Raw genomic sequence first — 22,364 nt, 5'->3', positions numbered from 1 at the left:
GCCGCCCCATGCTAATCAATCGCCCATGCCTTGAATATTCAACAATCTCCCACTTGAAGATTTGATTGGAACAATCATATCTTCACACCACTCTTTCTACCTTGTACCTTCATGTTACTTACGTTGCTAACAGGCCACAAGAGGATCGATACCAAGTAAATTTATCAACATTTGTCATGAAATCTGTTATGTTGTCTTTGGTATTAATCTTTTGCATATCTATCGTCCCTTCTTCCACCTTTTCATAAATGAAATGATACTGAACTCGTATGTGCTTTGTCCTTGAATGAAATGTTGGATTCCTTGCTAGATGCAAGGCACTTCGACTGTCACAAAACAGAGAGACATACTCTTGATTGTGCCCAAGCTCCTCCAATAGCATCTTCAACCAAATTGCTTCTTTACTGGCTTGTGTAGCTGCTACATATTTTGTCTCTGTTGTGGACGTAGCCACAACTGGCTGCAATTTTGAAACCCAGCTTACAGCTCCACCATCAACTTTGAACACATATCCTGTAGTATATTTGCTTTTATCCAAATCCCCTGCATAGTCAGAATCTACATACTCATTGATTAGTAAGTTTGATCCTCTGTAACATAATGCAATATTTGAGGTCCCTTTGATGTATCTCAAAATCCTCTTCACTGTATTCCAATGCTCTTTATCTGGATTCACCATGTACCGACTAACCACTCCCACTGCTTGTGCAATGTATGGTCTTGTGCATATCATAGCGAACACTAAACTTCCCACTGCCGATGCATACGGCACTCAAGACATCTTCATCCTCTCTTCTTCACTGCTAGGACTCATATTAGAGAATAATTTGAAGTTAATAGGAAGAGGGGTAAAAATTGGCTTACAATCTTGCATGCTGAATCGTGATAAGATATTCTTCAAGTAATTCTTTTGTGAAAGCCAAATCTTCCTATTACTTCTATCTTGGTGAATTTGCATCCCCAAATCTTGTTTGCTGATCCCAAGTCCTTCATTTCAAATTCCCTAGCCAGTTGTGCCTTCAATTCATCAATATGATCTTTGTTGGGTCCTGCAACCAACATGTCATCCACATACAATATAAATATAACAAAATTGTTATCACCAAACCTCTTGAAATAAGCACAAGGGTCTGCATTAAGTCTGTTGTATCCAAGGCACATAATGAATGAATCAAATCTCTTATACCAACACCTCGGCGCCTACTTTAGATCGTACATAGATTTGTTCAACCTGCAAACCAAGTTCTTCTTTTTGTCTTCTTCAAAACCTTCAGGCTGGAGCATGTAAATCTCTTCTTCAAGATTTCCATGAATAAAAGTTGTTTTAACATCTAGCTGCTCTAGATGTAAGTTCAGCGTAGCACACATTGCCAAGATTACTCGTACTGTTGTTAGTCGAACCACAGGAGAAAAGATTTCATTGAAATAAATACCTTCTTTTTGAGCATATCCTTTGCCACCAGTCTTGCACGATATTTCTCCACTTGATCATCACCATTTCGCTTGATTTTGAAGACCTATTTGTTACCAATTGGCTTCCTTCCCTGTGGTAGTGGCACAAGGTCTCATGTATTATTTTTATGAAGGGCTTCGATTTTTTCTTGCATCGCCATCATCCACAGTGAAGCATCTGAGTTGTTTATTACCTCCTGGTATGTTGATGGCTCGCCGTCCTCTGTTAAAAAATAGTATGCAATATTACCTTCTATAACATAATTTGAGTGCCAATTGGGACATCTTCTCACATGATCTGATTGACGAGTTGTTGGAGCTTCAAAACTCTCTGGTTCTTGTTCATCATGTACTGGTTCTGCTTCAGAAGAATCTCCTTGTTCAAACTCCTTTTCCACATCTATCTATGTAGTCTTTGACTTTTCAGTGCTACCATCTTCTTTTTTTCTTTGCAGCTTATCTTCTACAAAGATAAAATCCCTGCTAATGATCACTTTGTGGCCAGTGGGATCCCACAAGCGATACCCCTTTACACCATCAACATACCCCAAGAATTTGCATTTCTGGATTTTAGATCCAGCTTTGAAATTTCTTGGGAGTTGTACATCACGTACACAATACTTCCAAATACACGGAGGTTTGAATAATCAACTGTTTACCAGTCCACATATCCATTGGTGTCTTCAGCTCTATTGCAGTTGATGGAGCTCGATTCACCAAATAACAGGCGGTATTGACTGCTTCTCCCCAGAATGATTTTTCTAGGCCTATATTCCTCAATATTGCTCTTTTTCTTTCTAATAAGGTTCTGTTCATCTGCTTTGCCACTCCATTTTGTTGAGGAGTGTTCGCCACTGTGAACTGCCTTTTGATGCCTTTTTTCCTGCAAAAGTCATCAAATTCTTCTCTTGTGTATTCTCCTCCATTATCTTTTCTGAAACACTTGATCTTATTTCCAGAATCAAGTTCCACCTGCGCTTTGAAGTTTTTGAAAGTTGAAAACACACCTGACTTCTTTTTAATAGGGTACACCCAACATCTCCTGGAGTAGTCACCAATAAATGAGACAAAATATTTTTCTCCGCCTAGGGATGTAACTGGTGCTTGCCATACGTCAGAGTGAACCAATTCTAGAACACTTTTTTTCTCAAGAATTTGATGTGTTGAATTTCAATCGGTGCTGCTTACTTGTCATACAATGCTCACAAAAAGTAAGTGATACATTTGTTAAGCCTGGAAGTAGCTTTTGCTCCACAAGGACTTTCATTCCTTGTTCTGATATGTGTCCAAGTTTCTGATGCCATAGTATTGCAGAATCTGAACTACATGAGGCTACAGAGGCTTCTGCTTCTATCAAAGTCTCTCCCTTCAGCATGTACACGTTTGCTGCTATCTTTTCGCCTTTCATCACCACAAGCGCTCAATGGAACACCTTCATGATTCATTTTCGTGTTTCAATCTTGCTTGCATTATTATCCAACAATCTATAGGATAATAAATTTTTCTTCAGGCCTTTCACGTGTCGTACATCTCAAACAACTTTAATTATTCCATCATACATCTTCAATTTGATGGTCCCCACGCCAATAATCTCCAAGGCATGATCATTGCAACTATAGACAGATTTTCCTGAGACAGGTTCATAATGATGGAACCATTCTCTTCTTGAGGTCATGTAATATGTTGTTCCCGAATCAATGAGCTATATATTTGCAAATCTTTTTCTGCCTTCCACGGTGGTTGACGCTTCACAACATAGAGCATCTTCATCATCTAAAGTGTTTGTGGTATTGCCTTGTAGATTGGAGTTTTTATTTAGACTCCAACAATCCTTCTTCAAGTGACCCTTCTTTCCACAGTTGTAGCACTTTAAATTCTTCTTGCTTCTCGACTTTGATCTACCATGTTTGTAACTGCTGCTTTGGCCACGTTCCGTTGATCTCCCTCTCATCGTTGTCAACGCTTCTGCTTGTTGCAGATTTACTTGTCTGTCTTCCTTGTTCTTGCACCAATTTTCTTCTTGTAGAACAGCAACTGCAACATCATCGAAGACTAGACTGGTGACATTATTGTTTGTCAAGTTGATGATGAGTTGATCATACGAATCAGGTAGACTTTGAAGTAGAAGTTCAACACATTCTTGTTCTCCTATTGTACATCTTATGGATGTAAGCTGAGAAAATAAAGTGTTCAGCGTGTTTAAGTGCTCCGTCATTAAAGTAGATTCTGGCATCCGGAGAGTGTACAATTTCCTCTTAAGGAAAATTTTATTGTGCAACGATGTGGCCTCGTACAATTTGGTGAGATGATCCCATATCTCCTTAGCTGTCTTCTTCTCCTCAATGCTTGACAATACTTCATCTGCTAATGCTAGATGAAAGTTTGTCATAACATTCCCGTCCATTTTGATCCATTTATTGTCATCTGTGAAATCTACCGGCCTTTCACTGATAGCTGCTAGACAACCGTCTTTCCTCAGGATGGCCTTCATCTTCAATTTCCACAATGAGAAATTTCTCCCATCGAATTTTTCAATATCAAATTTCGTTGTCATAGCTTCTATTACTGATAGCTCTCACTATTTCACTATCGTGAATAGTTCTTTGGAACCTTCAAAGAATGGGTAATACCTTCTTACTTTCTTATGTTGGAGGATCCACCTTTTGGTGGCAACGACAAAGACAATAAACAGATATTACACACTCAGATCTGGCTCTAATACCAATTGTTGCGGAAGACACTATCGAATAGAGCAAAATCGCAACTAATAATTTCAGAAAATAAAAATGAAAATAAAGAAGACACAAATTTTACGTGGAAAATCTCTAAATAATATAGGGTAAAAACCATGGGCAACGGTAGAAGAATTTCACTATGAGAAAATAGGAATTACAACTTCTCTCGATCGACCAAGGAGAAAACAATGATAATTCTCTCTTGATAAAAAGGAGAAAACAACTCTCAAGAAACTCTCTAAATTCTCTCTAGTATTGGAAGAAAGCTAGAATGCTATGAGATAGTTTTGAAGCTAAATGAGTCAGGGTATTTATAGTTGAAGCTTAAGGACTAATCTTATAAATATCCTAAAGTTTAGTGACTAAAGTTTGTAATTTGCCCATATAAAAAATCAACAAAATTGGCTGCCTAACTTGGACCAAATTACACATTTAGCCGCGCCATGCTAATTAGTCGCCCATGCCTTGAATATTCAACACTTTCTTGACCGTTAATTACACGAATTAAGTGATTTTAGTAAAAAATAAATTGTTGTTATTTTTTGAGGTTGAACATCGTAAATACTAGGATGTGAACATTCACTATCAAATGATTGATATTTATCTTGATTAGATATTGACTTGTATTTATCTCATATTAATCAAAAAAATTATATTATTTCATATGTTTATTCTATTTTTGGGGTTTTAATTTCCCCCCCAAATACACATAGACAAAGTGTTAGAATTTGATTTGAATTCAGTTTAATTCAATTGATGATATATAAATAAAAAGAAAATTGAAGAAAGTATGAATTCTAGTTTGTTTAAAGAAACATATCTATGTCTAATGTTGAATAATAAAAAGAAATTCAATTTAACTAGTTTCATTTTTAATTAATTATTCTAATAAATAGATACTAAGAATTATAATTAAATATTAGATTATTTATGATAACTCTCTAGCAGGGTGTAACAATAATTTTTTAGACTGTTTCTGATTGAATCATGATATTTTAGAAGAAAAATAACGGCTAAGCAAGAACGATAGAGGCCACCGACATCTGATTGTATAAAAATCAATTTTGATACAAATAGTTTTTATCCTGACACGCAGAGTTTTATTTCCAGTGATTTAGCTCGTAACAATACAGGAAATATCATGAGAGTGTGTACTTGTACCCTCATGAAGACGTGGCTGATGTGTTTGTTGCATATGCGAAAAGGCAATCATGTTGACAGTTGAGTTAGGATTTCGAAAACTCGAGTTCGAAGGGGATTTTCCAACTGTCATTCAGAAATCGAACAGGTTTTCAGCAGATAAATCGGTCATTAACCCAATTTTAATGGATATTAAAACTAAAATAGGTTGTTTCCAGATTCTAACTTTTAAATTTGTTGGACGCCATGCAAATAGAGTATCGTATGTATCTAAAGATGAAAAAATTAAAGTAATTAACAACGCAGTTAACTAGATAGGCTTAGCCAATTTCCTGTTCCATGACCATCCTTACAAGCCATAAACTAAAGTTTAATTGTATTCCAAAGAAAAATACAACCTTATCAAACAGAACCAAACCATTTTTCACTCACTGGTTCCTTTTCGATGAGATAAACACAAAAGAAGAAAAAAATGGCGCCCATGAACTGTAGTTTTTTTCCGGGGATTTCCAGTAGGGGAGTGTTATTTTCATCAATCATCACTATTATATGGACTCAATCTTCTCCAGAACTTTCAGGGTACTTATTCAAATCAGGATTCTGGAAAACTTGATGAGTATTATTCGGTGATTCCGATGCGGAAGCATGATTATGATGAAGCGACGGCGACGTCGACTGTAAGGCGTCGACTTTAGCACCAACCTCGGTTGCTTTCTTTCGTATGGAAGCGGCTGAGATGTCCCTAAGTTTTTCCTCTTCTTGTAAAACGAGGTCGGGGAAGTTGAGCCTTGCTGAAGGGCCGCGCAAATAGAAAACGGCGGTGTCATAGGCGCGGGCGGCGGCGATAGGTGTAGTGTAAGAACCGAGCCAAATCCTGGACCTCTTGTTGGGTTCCCTGATTTCAGCCACCCACTTCCCCCACTTCCTCATCCTTATCCCTCTAAATGGTTTCTCCTTTTTCTGTTGCCTTTGCACCTTCCGCATCTCTCCGCTCGTCGAACTTGAACAACAATCACCTTCCATGCTAAACCCAAACCTTAAACAAATTGAAAACCCTTCAACGGGATCTTGGTTTTCCAAAAATTAAAACTTGTAAGACATAGCAAGAGAAAGAAGAAAAGAAATGTATATTTGTTTAATCAAAGGATAGCCTTTGCTTCAAAAGGTATTTTGAGTAGTTTTATATACAAAAATGAAAGAGTGGGGGAGTATAGTTTCCCACTTGGCTGCTAGTCTGTCGTCTGGGCACGGCCGCCACGTTGATCATCCTTAAAGATAAATGCAAATTTGGCCGACATAACCCATCGTCTTCCACATCTTAATTTCTCTAAGTAACCTATAAATGCTATATATAAATAACATAATAAACACACTTACATACAATGACACACTAATTTTCTCTTGGTGAATACGAAAGGGTGTTTAGTGACTTAACCGAAATCAACTAAAGTAGCGGCTTCTCAGTTCTAACCATGTGATAGCCGACGCATTTTTAGTCTGGGATATCCTACTGCCAAGCAAATCATTTCCCAATTTTATTTTTGCTTAACATAAAAAAAATTAAAAAAAATTAATTTTTTTAAATAAAAATTTTAAAATTCTATAAATGTGGTACGTGTCATTTAACGGTATAATTTACCGACGATGACGGTCCATGCATCTAAAAGTGTAATGTTATAAACGTCAAACAAGTATTTTTTACACCTAAATAGGAAAAAAACACTACAACAAAATAGGATTTTAGAGACGGTTTTTAGTTCAATAGGTCATTTTTAAGCGCCACTAAAAACCTCATGGCGCTAACAAAAGCGTCGCAAGAAGTGCCGCTAAATCGAGTGCCACAATAATTAACGGCGTTTGTGAACATAAAACACCACTATATATCACAACATATATCGGCATTTGGTTCCACAAACACCGCTAATAGTCGTGATATATTACATCTTTTATTTTCAAACGCCACTATATGTTATGATATTTAGTGGTGTTTTTTTACCACAAACGTCCTATTCCTATGTATATAGTGACATTTTTCTTCACAAATGCCGCAAGGGTATATGTCATTAGTGGCATTTTCATTCAAAAACGCCGCAAAAAAGTGTGAATTGTAGTGTCGTTTGTTATACAAAGCCCACAAAAGAGCATAGTTTGCCAAATATCATGTTCTGCTCTTTGTACCAAACTGATGCAAATTGGATTAAGTTGACGTCACATATCAATATTAATTTTGTTGGAAAAAACATTTTAAATGGCAATAAATATCATTATACATCATATTTTATTTAAAAAGAAATATTATTATTACGAAATAAATATCAATATGTGATTGTTTTTATACACTACTAAGAAATAAAGGTATAATAAAATATGGGCAGATTTCGAGTCTTGACTAATTCATCCATCAAACCGCGATGAAGACTTTTTTGAGAGCAGATCTTGTAAGGATTTAGGGTTGCTTACCGGGGACTGCAACTGAAGTTTTGGCATACAAGAGCAACCACCTAAACAAGTAGTGAACATCAACAACAACCAACAACAGAATTATCTTCGATACAACAATTCCTGACATAATTATGAGACTGCAAGAAAACAGTCTATGAACAAATACCTAACATAATTCTTACTATTTCATTTGACATGAAACAAATACATGCATGATGAGAGAAACATTTCCAGATCAGCACACTCAATAGGCAGAAATAAATTTCATATCATGTCTTACCTTTACAATATTGTCTGCATATTTCATTACCATCGATATAAAAATTCCACTGCAAATGGAACAAATACATGAAGAGATATTTCTAACGCATGAAGACCAATAATAGATTAACAAGATGAAATCATGGTGATTTAGCGTTAAAGATATCACCTTTCACAAAAAGAAGACTAAAGAAGTTTAGACTCTTACCATGTCCTTTTCCAACTCTGCTTAATTGAGCCATGTATTCCGATATTTTCTTGATGGCCTCCACCTATAAAAAGAAAGCACAACAGAATCAAAAACCTTGTTTTCAGTATTCATCAACAAAAGTAAATTTTATAGACACAAAAATTGTATTTTACCTGCTCAGCTTAGTATTTGCGTTCGATGAATTCTGTCAACTGCCCGTCATGGTTCCGCGCAGCTACCTATTTTCCAAAATCTTAACTATTAGTTAAAAAATTCTGTGTGATATCACCTTATTAACAATTTTAAAATCAAAATTCAAAACTACAAGCAGAGAACAAGATGGAAAAGAATATGTATATACAACTATACATATGGATAGTGTGAGTGAGTGAGTGAGAGAGTCTTACACTATGTAGGTTCAAGAGCTTTTCATTTGTTAGTTTCTCCAGGAACAAGGCCAACTCCATTGCTGAACCAAATAACTAAACGCAATCAGCTTGAATCGCATATGACATGATAACTACTAAAGTATACTTTTACTACTTTTGGCTAATAAGACATTATCATCAACCCGATTCAACATTAAGAAAGATAATGGGATGATCACATAACAAATTTCAAAATGCCCTGGGGAGTTAGCAAGTAAATGTTCAAGAAATATCTCTTCCTTGGCTAGATTCCTAATATAAGACTATGAATACACCAACCATACAAATTTACATACATACTTCAAATTTACATGATCCTAACAAAATCAGAGAAATGGATGTAAATTCAAACAAATAAATGATTAAATAAATATGAAATTTCATATCATGTCTTACCTTCACAATATTGTCCGCATATTTTATTACCACCAATACAACAATTCCACTGCAAATGGAACAAATACATGACCCAGTTTCATGAAAGCAAAACAGGGGAACTAAAAGGTCCTTACTTAAACAGAGATTCGTATAAGCATTGGTTGCAAACTATAAATGGAGTCGGCAACTAACACATAAAGGCAAGCAAAGAAATGACCATTTAAGTTTCACTCCTCCAATATCCATGAAATCTAAGCACACTAAATATAATGAAAATAATATATTATCCACGGCATTCCCTAACAATTTCAACATAAAAATTGAAAGTAACAAAAACCTAAAACCAATCTCACCTGTAATATTATCCAGGGAATTCCCTAACAATTTCAGCAAGTTTATTGTAAAGATCCTTTAAACATTAATCTGAGTATTTGCCTTCTCTGAAACCTCTATTAATATGTACAGGTAAAATTAAAAATTAGGTAATATTTCAAAATTAATATAAATTTAAAAAAAAGAAAAAAAAATGTTACAAGGAATTGGTTTAGATTGGAGACCGAGGAGGAGGCTAGCTTGCATGAGACGAGTAGATGAGTCAGAATAACCGTCAGAATCTTCTAGTTGGACTTGTAACTTCTTAAACTGCTTCTCCAAGGAAAGAGAGGTTAGGGGCGAGTCAGAATCACCACCAGCCATAGAAGTCGAACAAAGAGAAATGCTGAGAGGGGAACGAGAAGGAAGGTTTCTGGAAACGCTCGAGGGAAGCGAGGGAAACACAGAGAAGGAAGCGAGCAAAAAGAGGAAATGAAGGGTAGAACACGAAGAATTGACGGGTTAAGTTTTAAAGAATAAAGAGAGTAAAGTTGTCTTATCTATTAACCAATTGGGGGAAATTTACGGCGTTTACAACTAAATCCCTAAAACAAGTTTTTAGCGATGTTTAAAACAAACGCCACTATATATCAATTTATTGCGGCGTTTTTCGTAAAAACGCCACTATATGTACATGACTATTGCAGCGCTTTCCTACAAACGCCGTAAATTTTTTTTGTGGCGTTTGTTCTAAAAACACGGCTAAAAATACCACTTGCTCATTTTGTTGTAGTGAAGATATAATTTTGACTCAAATTTTTATATTGAGCCTTTTGTTTTTTCATTTAATGCTTACACTATTTTATACCAACTGATTTTGTTGGTTTTAGAATACCACAAAAAATTAAATATAACACATATGGCTAAACATATTATATATATTCTTTTTAAAGGTTTCGAATTTGAATAATTATATTAATAGAATGTGTGTCAGAATGATCCTTAAGCTTTTTAGGGTTATGGAAGGGATCGATCCAACTTAATATTGGAAAAGATTGAGTTTTAAAGTAAATAACAAATAAATAGTTTTGGAGTCGCAATCGATCTTTGGGTTAGGTAGGTCGAGTATCTAAAGATAACTTTTAAAATAATTTTAAGAAAAATAATTTTAAAAGATAAAACACGATATACGTTTAACCAGAAATTTGTTTTGAAAAGGGTTCGAGAGTCGATTACATGTGGGAAAGGATTAGCACCCCACAATGCTCGAAATCGGTACCTAAGCGATTATACGTCATCTAAGTATTGAAATTTATACAGTCGAGTATACATTTAAATTATGATCATATTAGAAATTTTTTTCGAAAATGTATTATTTCGTATGGACAATCCTAAAAACACACTCCTTATCAGTTAAGGTGCTTTTACATAAATTTCCCATACAAAATAATATTGCTTTAATTTATTCTTTTAAAGGAAATAAAAGGTATATATTTAATATATTTATAAATTATTCGAATACAAAAAGGATACTAGTTTTTACGAACAATCCTTGGAAACACGTTCCTTGTTAGTTAAGGTGCGTTTCCATGAATTCTCTTCACAAAATAATATTGCCTTAATTTTTAGTGAAATTCAAATATTTAATATATTCAAAAGAAAAAAAAACTTCAAAAATAAAAAGAATACTAATTTATGCGGACAATCCTCGGAAACATATTCCTTGTTAGTTAGGACGCGTTTCCATGATCTCTCCTCACAAAATAATATCTTAAAGATGTTTACGATCGAATCTAACAAAATATATTTAATACTAGGTATATATGTAATACAAGAAAAAATTATAAACAATAAAAGGCCAATAGCAACATATAATATATACATAATACCTAAAAACAATACATGAGGCTATGTAATGTACTATTGCATACATATTTGTTAAATAAATAAAAGGGAATTAAATGCAAGAATATAAACGTGACAAGCCAGAATATAAATAGCAATAACTACATGGGCACTGACATAAATATGGCCAAAGGTAAGGAGCAAAATGTAAATAATATGAAGCACAAGTACTAGGATCTTAATAAAACCATAAACAGTAGGACCAAAATGAAACATTATTAAAACAAGGCACCAAATGAAGAAATCATAATAAAACTATGAAACAAACGAGCCCATAACTGAAATGAAAATTATTAAAATAGGATGCTCAAATTAAAAATAATGCTAAAAATAAAATCACCAGTAGAAAGGGGACTAAAACAAAACATGGGCAAAACTTAGAGCGCAAATTAAAATAGATAAATGTTCATTTCAATGACCAAATCAGATTTTTACAAAGTTAGAAGGACCTAGGAAAGGGTTTGCCCACATGCCCAAAACGCAAAAATCCCCTCCCCAAAATGTCGTCGTCTAGGCCACAATATATATATCCAACAAATAGCCGAAAATGGCCAAAACTCCCCCATTTTTCATTCTACTCTCTCTAATAGAATAGATAAAAGAATTCTCTAGCCTCTATCTAACTTCCTTCGTCGGGAGAGGCCGACAACCTCCAGCAATCGCTCTTCGGAGCCCTTCGCCGTTGCACACGACAACTGACGACCTAAAAATTTACCCAAAACGACCATTTCCTTCCCTTAAACTTAGATTCATATTCCCCTAAGCCAAATATCTTCATAACACCGTAGATCTAGGGTTTTACCTTCGAAAAACAAGGCCCTCTGATGACGTTGGAAGACTTCAGTGACTGCAAGGTAATCCTCTTCTCCTTGATCCTTTATCCCTTTCTTTTATTTTAAAAAAAACTCTCATTTTTTTCAACTTTTGGTTCTTTCCTCCTTTTTCACTCTCGGGTTTTCTTTGTTTTTGTTCTCAGAGTTTTATTTTGTTGGATTTTTTCCTTTTGTGTTTGGTTGTTGATAATATAAAGGGCCTCTTTTTCCGTTGCATGTTTATGGGACTGATTTTTTTTTGTTTCTTTTGATTTTTTTTGGCTTTGGTTGGTATGTCTTAGGAGAGTGAGATGCGTTAGACGTATATACGAATGGGGTAAGATGGTTTTACCCAAGGCTCTTTTTATCTACTTTTGTGGTGATCGACGGATTTTTTGATGGCAGTGGCAGTCTTCGGGACACGATAATGAGTCACAGGTGGCTCTCAATCGGGCGGTGTGGCTGACGTGCAATGAGCATCAGGCGCGTGGAGGCGGCCTAGGCGCTTGGAGGCAGTTGTTGATTAGGGTAAAACCCTAATCATCCTTGATCTGAACCATTGGATGCCTTCTGATCCGATGACTAAGAGACCAGGCGACTGGAAGCCATAGCTGAAAACCATAGTTTGGTTGGGTCTTGGGCTGTTGGGTTGTAATAGCTTGGGCCCGATTTTGGGTTTATAAAAAAATCTGTAATATTAATAAATAAGTAAATAATAATAATAATAATAATAATAATAAATGTTAATAATAACACGAATAAAACATGTATTTATAGCTGCCCCTCTTTGCCCATGCTCGTGTTAACAAGAATAGGGCAAAGATAAAAAGACTACACGTTTTTGTCTAGTTCTATCTCGTTGATACCTCAATGGAGGCTGACAGATAACCCGAAGGACTTAATCATTAAGCTTGAAAGACTTACTAATGGCCCGAAGGACTTACCAATTTTGGAAATAGTTTACTAAGTAAGAAACTTTGGAAATCGCTTTCTTACTTTTCAAAAATTTCATTTTTTGAAAATATTAAATGAGAAACTTTGGAAATCGCTTTCTCATTTTTCAATTTCATGTGAAAACATCATGCCCAAAGGTCTTATAGATGGCCCGAAGGAATTATCATCTTGTTCGAAAGACTTACAGATGACCCGAAGAATTTATTCATCATGCTCGAAAGACTTACTGATGGCTCGAAGGACTTACAAATTTTGGAAATAGTTTACTAGGTAAGAAACTTTGGAAATCGCTTTCTCATTTTTTGAAAATCATGTGGAAACATACTTCCCGAAGGTCTTATGGATGGTCTGAATAATTTATCATCTTGTTCGAAAGACTTACAGATGACCTGAAGGATTTAAACATCATGCTCGAAAGATTTACTAATGGCCCGAAGGACTTACCAATTTGGGAAATAGTTTATTGGGTAAGAAACCTTGAGAATCGCTTTCTTACTTTTAAAAAAATTTCATTTTATGAAAATACTAAATGAGAAACTTTGGAAATCGCTTTCTCATTTTTTAAATTCATGTGAAAACATCCTACTCGAAGGTCTTATGGATGTCCCGAAGAACTTATCATCTTGCTCGAAAGAATTACAGATGAACCAAAGGATTTAATCATCATGCTCGAAAGACTTACTGATGGCTTGAAGGACTTACCAATTTGGGAAATAGTTTAAAATGTAAAAACTTTGGAAAATACTTTCTTACTTTTCAAAAAATTCGTTTTCAGAAAAGATTTAAACGAGAAACTTTGGAAATCGCTTTCTTATTTTTCAAAATAACTTAATGGTTGGGTAACATGCCTCACTTAAAAGTAATGCTTCTTTTATGGATTAGCCCCTTGTTCTTCAGGTTATGCCTCTCTAAACATGATTTCTTGTATTTGAGGTTTGAATTCTACGTTCCACTTGTTAGGATTTTGACATCATGAATCTTCTATTTTCACATGAAGATCTGTAAAAACCACGTGTTTATGTGGGAAATACGAATGTAATTAAATGTATTAATGTAATACATTTTCTTTTATGCAAATGATGTTCTTATGAATGCATAAATGTTGATTCAATCTTCATTTGACTCCAAAGTGGAGAACTCGATCTTCTTCCACTTGATCACTTCTCTCCAAGGTTTACGTAGATATCAGTGTAGCCACTTATGATTTCATGCTTGCAACTTTGAAGAGCAATCTGATCATCTTATGTCTTTTGCATATTTTTTTCCTCTCATCAACATTATAGTCTCAGAAGAAATACTTCATTTCTTGCTGCAGTCAGGAATATGATCTTGATGCCTTTTTTTGTCCTTGGCTCAATTGCGCTATCAGAGTTGTTTTTCGGGACTCTTCCATTAGTTGATGCTCGACTAATTTGCTTTACAAGGTAAGCTCTACTCAAATTCATGGTCTGTCCATGACACTTCAAGTTGTGAGACTCACTCTCAATGTTGTTTTGGTTTAAACCTTGTTATCTCTACATGATCTGGATTTTTGGTCATGCCCCAAGGCGAGTATTTATGGCTCCTCTCTATTTGGGTTCTGAAATTCATCATTGGCTAGTCGCACTCTTGCATTTTTGCTATGCGTTGGGATATGTGCCCCTTTCAAATAAGGCTATCATCTGCTTCTCGACGGGTTACCGACCACGTCACTAAGAAGTGTTACAAGTTCTATCCTCTATCCCTTCTGATCTCTAGGACTACTTGCTTTCAAGATTGTGGAATGCTTTATTATTCTGGCATCGTTTATTCGTTTTCTCCAATAGAGGAAAATTGGGCCTACCATGCTTCAAGGACCTTTCGCATTTGAGACTGTCATGTTTGAAAATGTTTCTCCTTTCTTTTATTTTAGAAATCAAAGAATGAAAGATTTTTGTAAAGTATTACCCCTTAATTCAGGCTTACAATTGAAGCAAATCATGAACATGAGTTCACATAATATCAAAAGAATCAACAACTCTTTTAATATTTTCAAAGTTATAACTCTTTTACAAGTGTTAAGATTGATGGGTTGGCTTCCTATTTTCTAAGGTTTCGATCACCAAAGATGTCATTTCTTTCTGGGTCCTTGTGAACATTATAACATGCCTCTCTTTCTTGGCTTGGTATTTTAATCGGATATGGACAAAATGATGCAACTAGCATAATCAATTACTAGACTTTCTAGAACACTTCTATTTCAGTTCTCTGAAATCTTCCATTTGTTTAAGCTTCACAAACGTTTTTAGTAGAGCTAGTGCAGGGACATCAATCTAAATATAAAATTCCTGAGTGCTTGTGTGAGGGTGACTATAATAGGTGTTTCTCAACTCCCTTAGTTCATGCGAGGAAAACCAATGCTAAATAATTTGATTTAATTTACCATTGTTTGGCTAGATGAATTCAGCTTTATTGTGTGGATATATATATATATATTATAATCGCCTTTATTTGGCTAGCTGAAGGAATCATCTCATCACAAAGTCTTCAACTTGATAATCGTAGTGGAGCAAACACTGAACTGCTGAGTACCCAAGCAATATCATGGTTTGAATACAATCTATTCATAAAGTCGGGGCTTTTGAGTTTCCTCTATAACCAATTGCTTTAGTAGAATAGCTCAGCTTTATTGTATAATATATATTAATATTTTATTTATTAACCTTTTGAGTATTCAGATTCAAAATTTCTTAAGCTCATCGAGAAGAACTTGTTATAGTCTATGTGTCTTTGATGGTCAGACAATCTCATATTTAGTGTTCAGTTCCCAAACAACTGACCTATACTAAATACATCCACTCCACCATTCCATTTGTTAAGATTAGGATCATCACTGAACGTCCTCAATAGAAGTGTAGTCTAGTCAATTTTGCAATGTCATACATAAGAGTTGCCCATTGTCCACTCCTATGCATACCTGAATACCAAGCCTCCTGTTCATTTCCTCATGAAAGGAGAAGGCTACATTGGTCCCTACGAGAGAATGGTAGGGTGTTCGATTGTGTCTTCTGGGGTAAGTTCAAGGGTCCTTGTTTTATTAGTTTTCAATCTTGTTACTTTGTCAAAGATCCATGACTCTAATAATTTAAAGAGTTTTTAATTCAGTTGATATTCAAAGAACTACAATATTGCAAATTTGATTCAATTCTCACCATCTTTAAAATAGCACAAATTTATTTAACTAACCTTACAAAAAGGCTGAGAAATGAAAAAAACAAATTCAAACAAGATATTGCAAATGGAACAAAGCTCCATGTTGGATGAAATAATATATTCCTAATTTAATTAGGATGCCCTATTACTCATCTAATGTAGTGGCACTTGACTCAATGCGATGTTACAGATCATGTTTTGATGCCCCACTCGAGTTCGTTGTCCACTATTCCACCAGTTCTTGTGTCAACGTCCCATTTTTCAACAAGCATCTCTATCTCCTTTAGCAACGGCCTACAATTCCCCGTAGAATGCCCTGATGTCCCCAAGTGGAAATCAAGACACTATCTTGATCATAGTTCTGGGAAAAAGGGTTTGGTGGCACTTTTGTTGGCCTCGGTGTGAGGTATTAACCTTTAATCAAATGAGGGTACAAATATGAGATAGAAGTTTGGAACACCTCCATAGTATTTCTCGATCGAGAGACTTTTTTTGGTCGGCCCGAACAACTAGTTGCTCATTTTCTTTTACGGTTGTGGGGGCTCTAGACGTGACATTCATTTACATCATCAGCTTTTGCTTTTTGATCGGTTGGGCTTTTGGAAGTGACTTTTAAGTTTCCTTTGTTGTTTGCATTTTCAATTAATTTCCCAGTTATCACAAGATCCTTGAAGTCCCATGTCGAGTTTGTCAACATTAACTCGAAGAAAGGATCCATGAGAGAATTATGAAACATATATGATATTTCTTCTTCTAACATGGGAGGCTAAACTTGTTCCGCCATTTCTCTCCTCTTAGAGCATATTCTTTAAAGTTTTTGGTAACTTTCATCCTTATTCTTTTAAGATCTTGACGCTTTGGAGCTAAGCCTTTAACATATCGATATTGCCCCACAAAGGCATCAGCTATATCTACCCATCTCTTGATCTACTATCTGTTTAAACGATTATACCATACTATAGCTGGCCCAACAAGACTATCATGGAAGTTGTGAATCAGCAAATTATCATCATTTAAGTACCATTCCATCTTTCTGCAAAACATTCTCAAATGAATTAGGGGACAATTGGTGCCATCATATTTCTCAAAATTAGACATCCTAAATTCATGTGGGATGACCAAATCCGGGACCAAACTGAGCTCTCTCACTTCTAGTTCTTTGTGGGAGGCATTAACACCTCTCATAGCTCCAATTTCTTCTTTCAACTTCTTGAATCCATTCTCTAATTGCTCATGATTAATGAGGCTATTCTTTAGTTCGAGTGGGATTCCCCAGGGTAGGTTATACTTCTTGACGCATTAGTCTGATAACACTAATATTCTTTAGCGGTAATTTCCCTTCTATCAGCAGCCTTGGTTGCCAGCAGCTGGATCATTCAATTTGATTCATCTTTTATAGAATTCGATGTTTGATTCCTTATACTCGTTATAACCTAATCAGCTGCTCTTGCAACCGATCTTGTGTTTCCATTTGTTTGTTCATGATGATGAGAAAGAAATATGAATTAATGATCTTGGTATTACTATCACATAATCCTCTGTAAATTATTTCCACGTTTTCATAACTAATGAATTAAAAATACTTGAATAAACAAATACGATGCAAATGTATGTATGCAAATGGTGTCATTCTAGAGTGATCATCTTAATACAACTTTCATTGAACATAAAAGGTTTCGTTACATCAAACAAACTTTACATATAAATTATAACTTTCACTCCTAACTTCTCTATCTCTCTCAAAAGCCAAGTTAAGTTTCACTCATTCTCAGGTGTTGAGTTGTTAATCTGCTTCAATTATCTTGCAAAGCCAACTAAATTAACCAATTTATGAGCCACATTGCTTGCTTGATCAACATCTTCTTGTATGATGTCATCTTTTCCCTTCATATTATGTGTCATTTCTCGGAGCTGTAGACAATGTTGTTCATTTTTCCTTGCAAGAAAGTCTTTATGGTTACAAATTTCTCGTACCAAATTTTCATAATCATCTATAATTTTCATCAATGTCTCGTTCTTGGCTCTAGTGGCTTTTAGCTCAGCATCATTCTCACGCTTGTTGCGCTAATATAAAGCTTCCATATTGGATATGGGCATTTTCAACACCTGATTTTTCGCTTGACATCTTCCCAAATCATTAACGGTTGTATTACGTATTTCTTCTGCAATTCGTAAATCATAAGAGAACTTCTTTGCTCGACCTTCATGAATCTTACAATTCTTTCTCTATTGTTCAGTATCGTTTTTCAATTTAGTGACCCCTGTTGTCTATTCCTCTGGGGTATTTCCCATACCAACATTTTTAAAGGCTTGACTGATTCTTTGAAAATAATCACACATGGCTTCCATCTCTCTATTCAGTTTATCATTCTCGATCTTCAAATAACGCACTTGAGCTTCGTGTTTTGGCAAACATTATTCCTTCTAGATATCCCCACTGATACCCTTACCTTTGAACACTTTCGAATCCACCTTAACAGGACAATCAGCTACCAAACTAGGTCGACCTTTCATCTCAAACTCTAATACTCCATGATCTAAAAGATGTAGGACTCGATGCTTGAAGGTAGTGCAGTTCTCGACGGAATATCCTTGAGCTCCGGCATGATATTCTCAACGACTATTGACGTCATACCAATTTGGATATGGAGGTTTCCAAAGTTTCACATAATGCAGGGCCACCTCTTGGGCTTCTAAAAGCTTATCATACAACTCCTTATAGGATATAGGGATAAAATTAAAATGAGAGCCACCTTGTCACTTGGATTGAACTGGAGTCTTTCGGTTTATTCCCTCTAACGTTGAAAGTAGACTTTCAAGCCTAATGAGTTCTGATCGAATAGCTTCTTCTCATCTTTCTGAACTTCCACCGTTGTCAAAATATCCTTGGTGTCTCCAGACAACTTGTTGACACGAATGATGATTGTATGTGATTTTTCATATCGACTAGAATTAGCTTGCTCTAAAGTAATCCCTTGTGTATTTAACACCGCAAGATTATTTTTATCGAGCTCTTTCTTTCCTTTTGTAGAAGTCTCTTTTCCTTTGGACAAAGCAGTTATTCTATCCATGATCTTGGACATTTTCTCCCTCATTTCTCTTATCTCCTTTTGCTCTTCGTCAGACATACGATCTTTGGGTACATAACTCTCCACTATTCTCGGAGATTCCTCAGGATGCCATTCCCTAGTTATGTTATAGTCTACTTGATCATGAAACCCTTTATCCATCATAAAAACCTTTTACTCTGATGACCACTCACAAATAAACACCTATGAAAAATGTTATGATCATGTGATACAAGCAGAAAAAAAAGCAATACAAAAAATAAGTAAGTACAAATAAGATAATAAGGTGAAAGAATTATTATAAATGCAACAATAACAAAATAAATAAATTAATAAGCTAATGCAAAACAAGAATGAGAATGCAAATGCCAATGCACAAGGAGTTAGTTCCAAAAGTGACCACCATAGAACAACCTTCATTAGACCATAAGTTCTCCTTACACTAGACATACAAGCTTTATTTTCGTCATTTACTTGATCTGGGCCTTTCTCACGATTCGATATTATCTTCGTAGTCGTTATTGGACTTCTCAAAGTGTTGATCCACTTATCTTCGTTTTAATTCACCTTTTATAATTATTGGATCTCTAGACCTCCATTTTCGTGGGATTCTCCGCGAGGAAAATGACCTTGATATCTCATGAAGGATCTTTTCATTCTTAACTCAACTAGAATCTGACTATTTGGTACCATTTCAACCTTCGTTCATTTAATATGAGTCATTGATCGACTTTGAGCTCTTCTTTCGTAAATCAACTTTGTTTGTAAGTCATCGCCTTTATAGATTTGACTACCTAGTTATGGAACTCTTATGTTGATATGATGTAATACCCCAAATATTAGGTCAATGACTATTTTGAAAGGATTTAAAATTTTGGAGGATTAAATTGAATAAATGGTAAAGTATAAGAAATGATTTAATTAAGACAAATTAGTAAGAATATAAAAATAAAAGGGCATTTTGGTCCTTTAGAGTGAAATGGATTTAAAATTCATTTTATTAGGGATCTAAGAAAGGGAAAAAGGGGAAAGTTAAAAACTAAACTAAGTCATCTACTCTTCTTCTTCCCCTGTGACCGTATTCTCTTCCATAGCAAAAGGTAAGGCTTCAAGTAGCTAGTTTTTCCTTTCATTCTTGAAACCTTAAGTGATGTGGAAGCTTAAGAAAGGGTTAAAGAAGATTAAAACTAAGAAATTGATGATTTATTTGAGATTGAAGAAAATGAGTTTTTGAATGGTATGTTGAAATATGAGTTTTTATTGAGGTTTATTAGAAGATTTGACTTGTAAAATAAGTAAATAAGATATTAGAAGCGTTGGATGTGATTAAAAACATTAGAAAAAGTAGTATGATTCTTAGTTTGAGATGTTCTTTGGAGAATTTAGATGTTATAAGAAGCTAAATTGAGGAAAGTTAGTTGTGTTAAGTGATGTTAAGTTTAAGGGTATTGTTTAAGGTAAAAGTAAGAGATTTAAATGAAAATTTAGTAAAAATCGAACTGAAAAATGGAAAATATGGGTAGGGGTATCGGTACTGGAAGAATATCATCGATACTATAGGTCTAAATTTGAAGAATTACGATGATCAATATAGATACTGATGCAATTAGTATTGATACTGTTGCAATTAATATCGATATTGTTGTGGGTATCGATACTAAGAGAAAGGTATCGATACCATGGATTCCAGAATACAGAAATGATATCGATACTGAAAGGGAGTATCGGTACCATAGTATAGAAGTATCGATACCATAGTAGGGGTACCGATACCTTTGAGTCTGGAATTGTAAGATAGGTTGAAATTGTAATAGAAATTGAAAATATTAGTACTTTTGAGTATTATTATAGTATAAATGTTAGGGAATATACTATCATTGGTATGGTATGTGCCTTTAATAGATTCTTGTGTAGATTATAACCAAGCTTCTGAGTCAAGCAAGAAAAAGGGAAAAGATAAGGTTGGCGAATAGCCAGACATCATTATAGCTTATTAGCGAGGCTTATCACGTGAGTGCATTTATGGTACTTGTATGAAAGAAGGAAGACTCGCGATGAGTCAATCTCAAATGTTTTGTTAAATGTATATTTTACAACATTTTGGTATATTTTCATAATGTATATAGAAATGCTATTATGAATAAGTTTTAGACTATGAATTATTCTAAAATGAATGGAGGAATATTAATGTCGTGTTATGGTTATCGATGTTACTGAAATAAATGAAAATGCATAACGGTGCATTATTGGCAGAAAGGTGTCATAAATGAAAATGCATAACGGTGCATTATTGGCAGAAATATGCCATAAATGAAAATGCATAACGGTGCATTATTGGCAGAAAGGTGCCATAAATAAAAATGCATAACGGTGTATTATTGGCAGAAAGGTGCCATAAATGAAAATGTATAATGGTGCATTGTTCGCATAAAAGCTGCCACTCATGGTATTCATAAAAGACGAATTACCATTTCAGCACTTCAGTGCAATGTATGTACCTTAAATTCTTATTTAACATATATTGGGCAAAATAAAGTATAATTGGGAATAAAATACAGAAAAATAAGTATGATGGGCATAATAAGAATGGTTTTGATGACTATATGAAAGAAACATGGGTTTAATTGAGATGGTTAACTAATTTTTATGAACTATATGATTTAGTTCGTATTTCAATAGTTATAATATGATTATGTATGAATTTTTAGTTCATTTACATTATTATGCCTCACTAACTAAATACTTAACGTGTGTTGATTTCAAGTGTAGGTAAACGCAAAGACTTAGCATAATAAGGAGTGCAACAGAGAACATCAATTCAAGGTTGACTAATCAATAACATAGGACAATCAAGTCTTCTTTTGATAATTAGATGGCATGTATATGAATCTAATAAAATGCTCTGTAATGTATTTAAGTTATAACTTTGTAATAGTTTACAACGAATGTTTTACCTTATATTAAAAATGTTTTGTTTTAAATATTGAAACAAAATTTTACAGGTTTATAAATAAGATAATGTTTTTAAAAGTCATGTGACACTTGTGACTTGTGTACGAGAACATATACGGGAAATGGGTCTTACATGTATTGGTATCAAAGCTACAGGTTTAGTC

The 22,364-nt window shown here is 34.7% G+C and overlaps 1 protein-coding gene and 1 long non-coding RNA gene across 2 annotated transcripts; both read right to left on the bottom strand.

The window, feature by feature from the left end:
* Nucleotides 1-5,676: 5,676 nt before the first annotated feature.
* Nucleotides 5,677-6,489, bottom strand: LOC120202047 (ethylene-responsive transcription factor RAP2-1-like). Its single transcript, XM_039202537.1, has one exon. The coding sequence runs from the start codon at nucleotides 6,348-6,350 to the stop codon at nucleotides 5,883-5,885; it is 468 nt and encodes a 155-aa protein (XP_039058468.1). The 5' UTR covers nucleotides 6,351-6,489; the 3' UTR covers nucleotides 5,677-5,882.
* Nucleotides 6,490-7,702: 1,213 nt separating this feature from the next.
* Nucleotides 7,703-8,879, bottom strand: LOC120202079. Its single transcript, XR_005523702.1, has 3 exons — nucleotides 8,628-8,879; nucleotides 8,394-8,459; nucleotides 7,703-8,302 (listed from the first exon to the last, which is right to left on the bottom strand). It is a non-coding gene; the product is annotated as an uncharacterized LOC120202079 (long non-coding RNA).
* Nucleotides 8,880-22,364: the final 13,485 nt, after the last annotated feature.

This window comes from Hibiscus syriacus, unplaced genomic scaffold (genome assembly GCF_006381635.1).
Source record: "Hibiscus syriacus cultivar Baekdansim isolate YM2019G1 unplaced genomic scaffold, ASM638163v2 tig00008146_pilon, whole genome shotgun sequence".
In the NCBI taxonomy this organism is placed as follows: Eukaryota; Viridiplantae; Streptophyta; class Magnoliopsida; order Malvales; family Malvaceae; genus Hibiscus; species Hibiscus syriacus.
The sequence above is the reverse complement of the archived record's forward strand: the minus strand, read 5'-3'. Positions and strand labels throughout refer to the sequence as shown.

What these genes read in the sequence shown, in the direction of transcription:
- LOC120202047 (XM_039202537.1), bottom strand. Translation starts at nt 6,350, where the DNA reads ATGGAAGGTGATTGTTGTTCAAGTTCGACGAGCGGAGAGATGCGGAAG.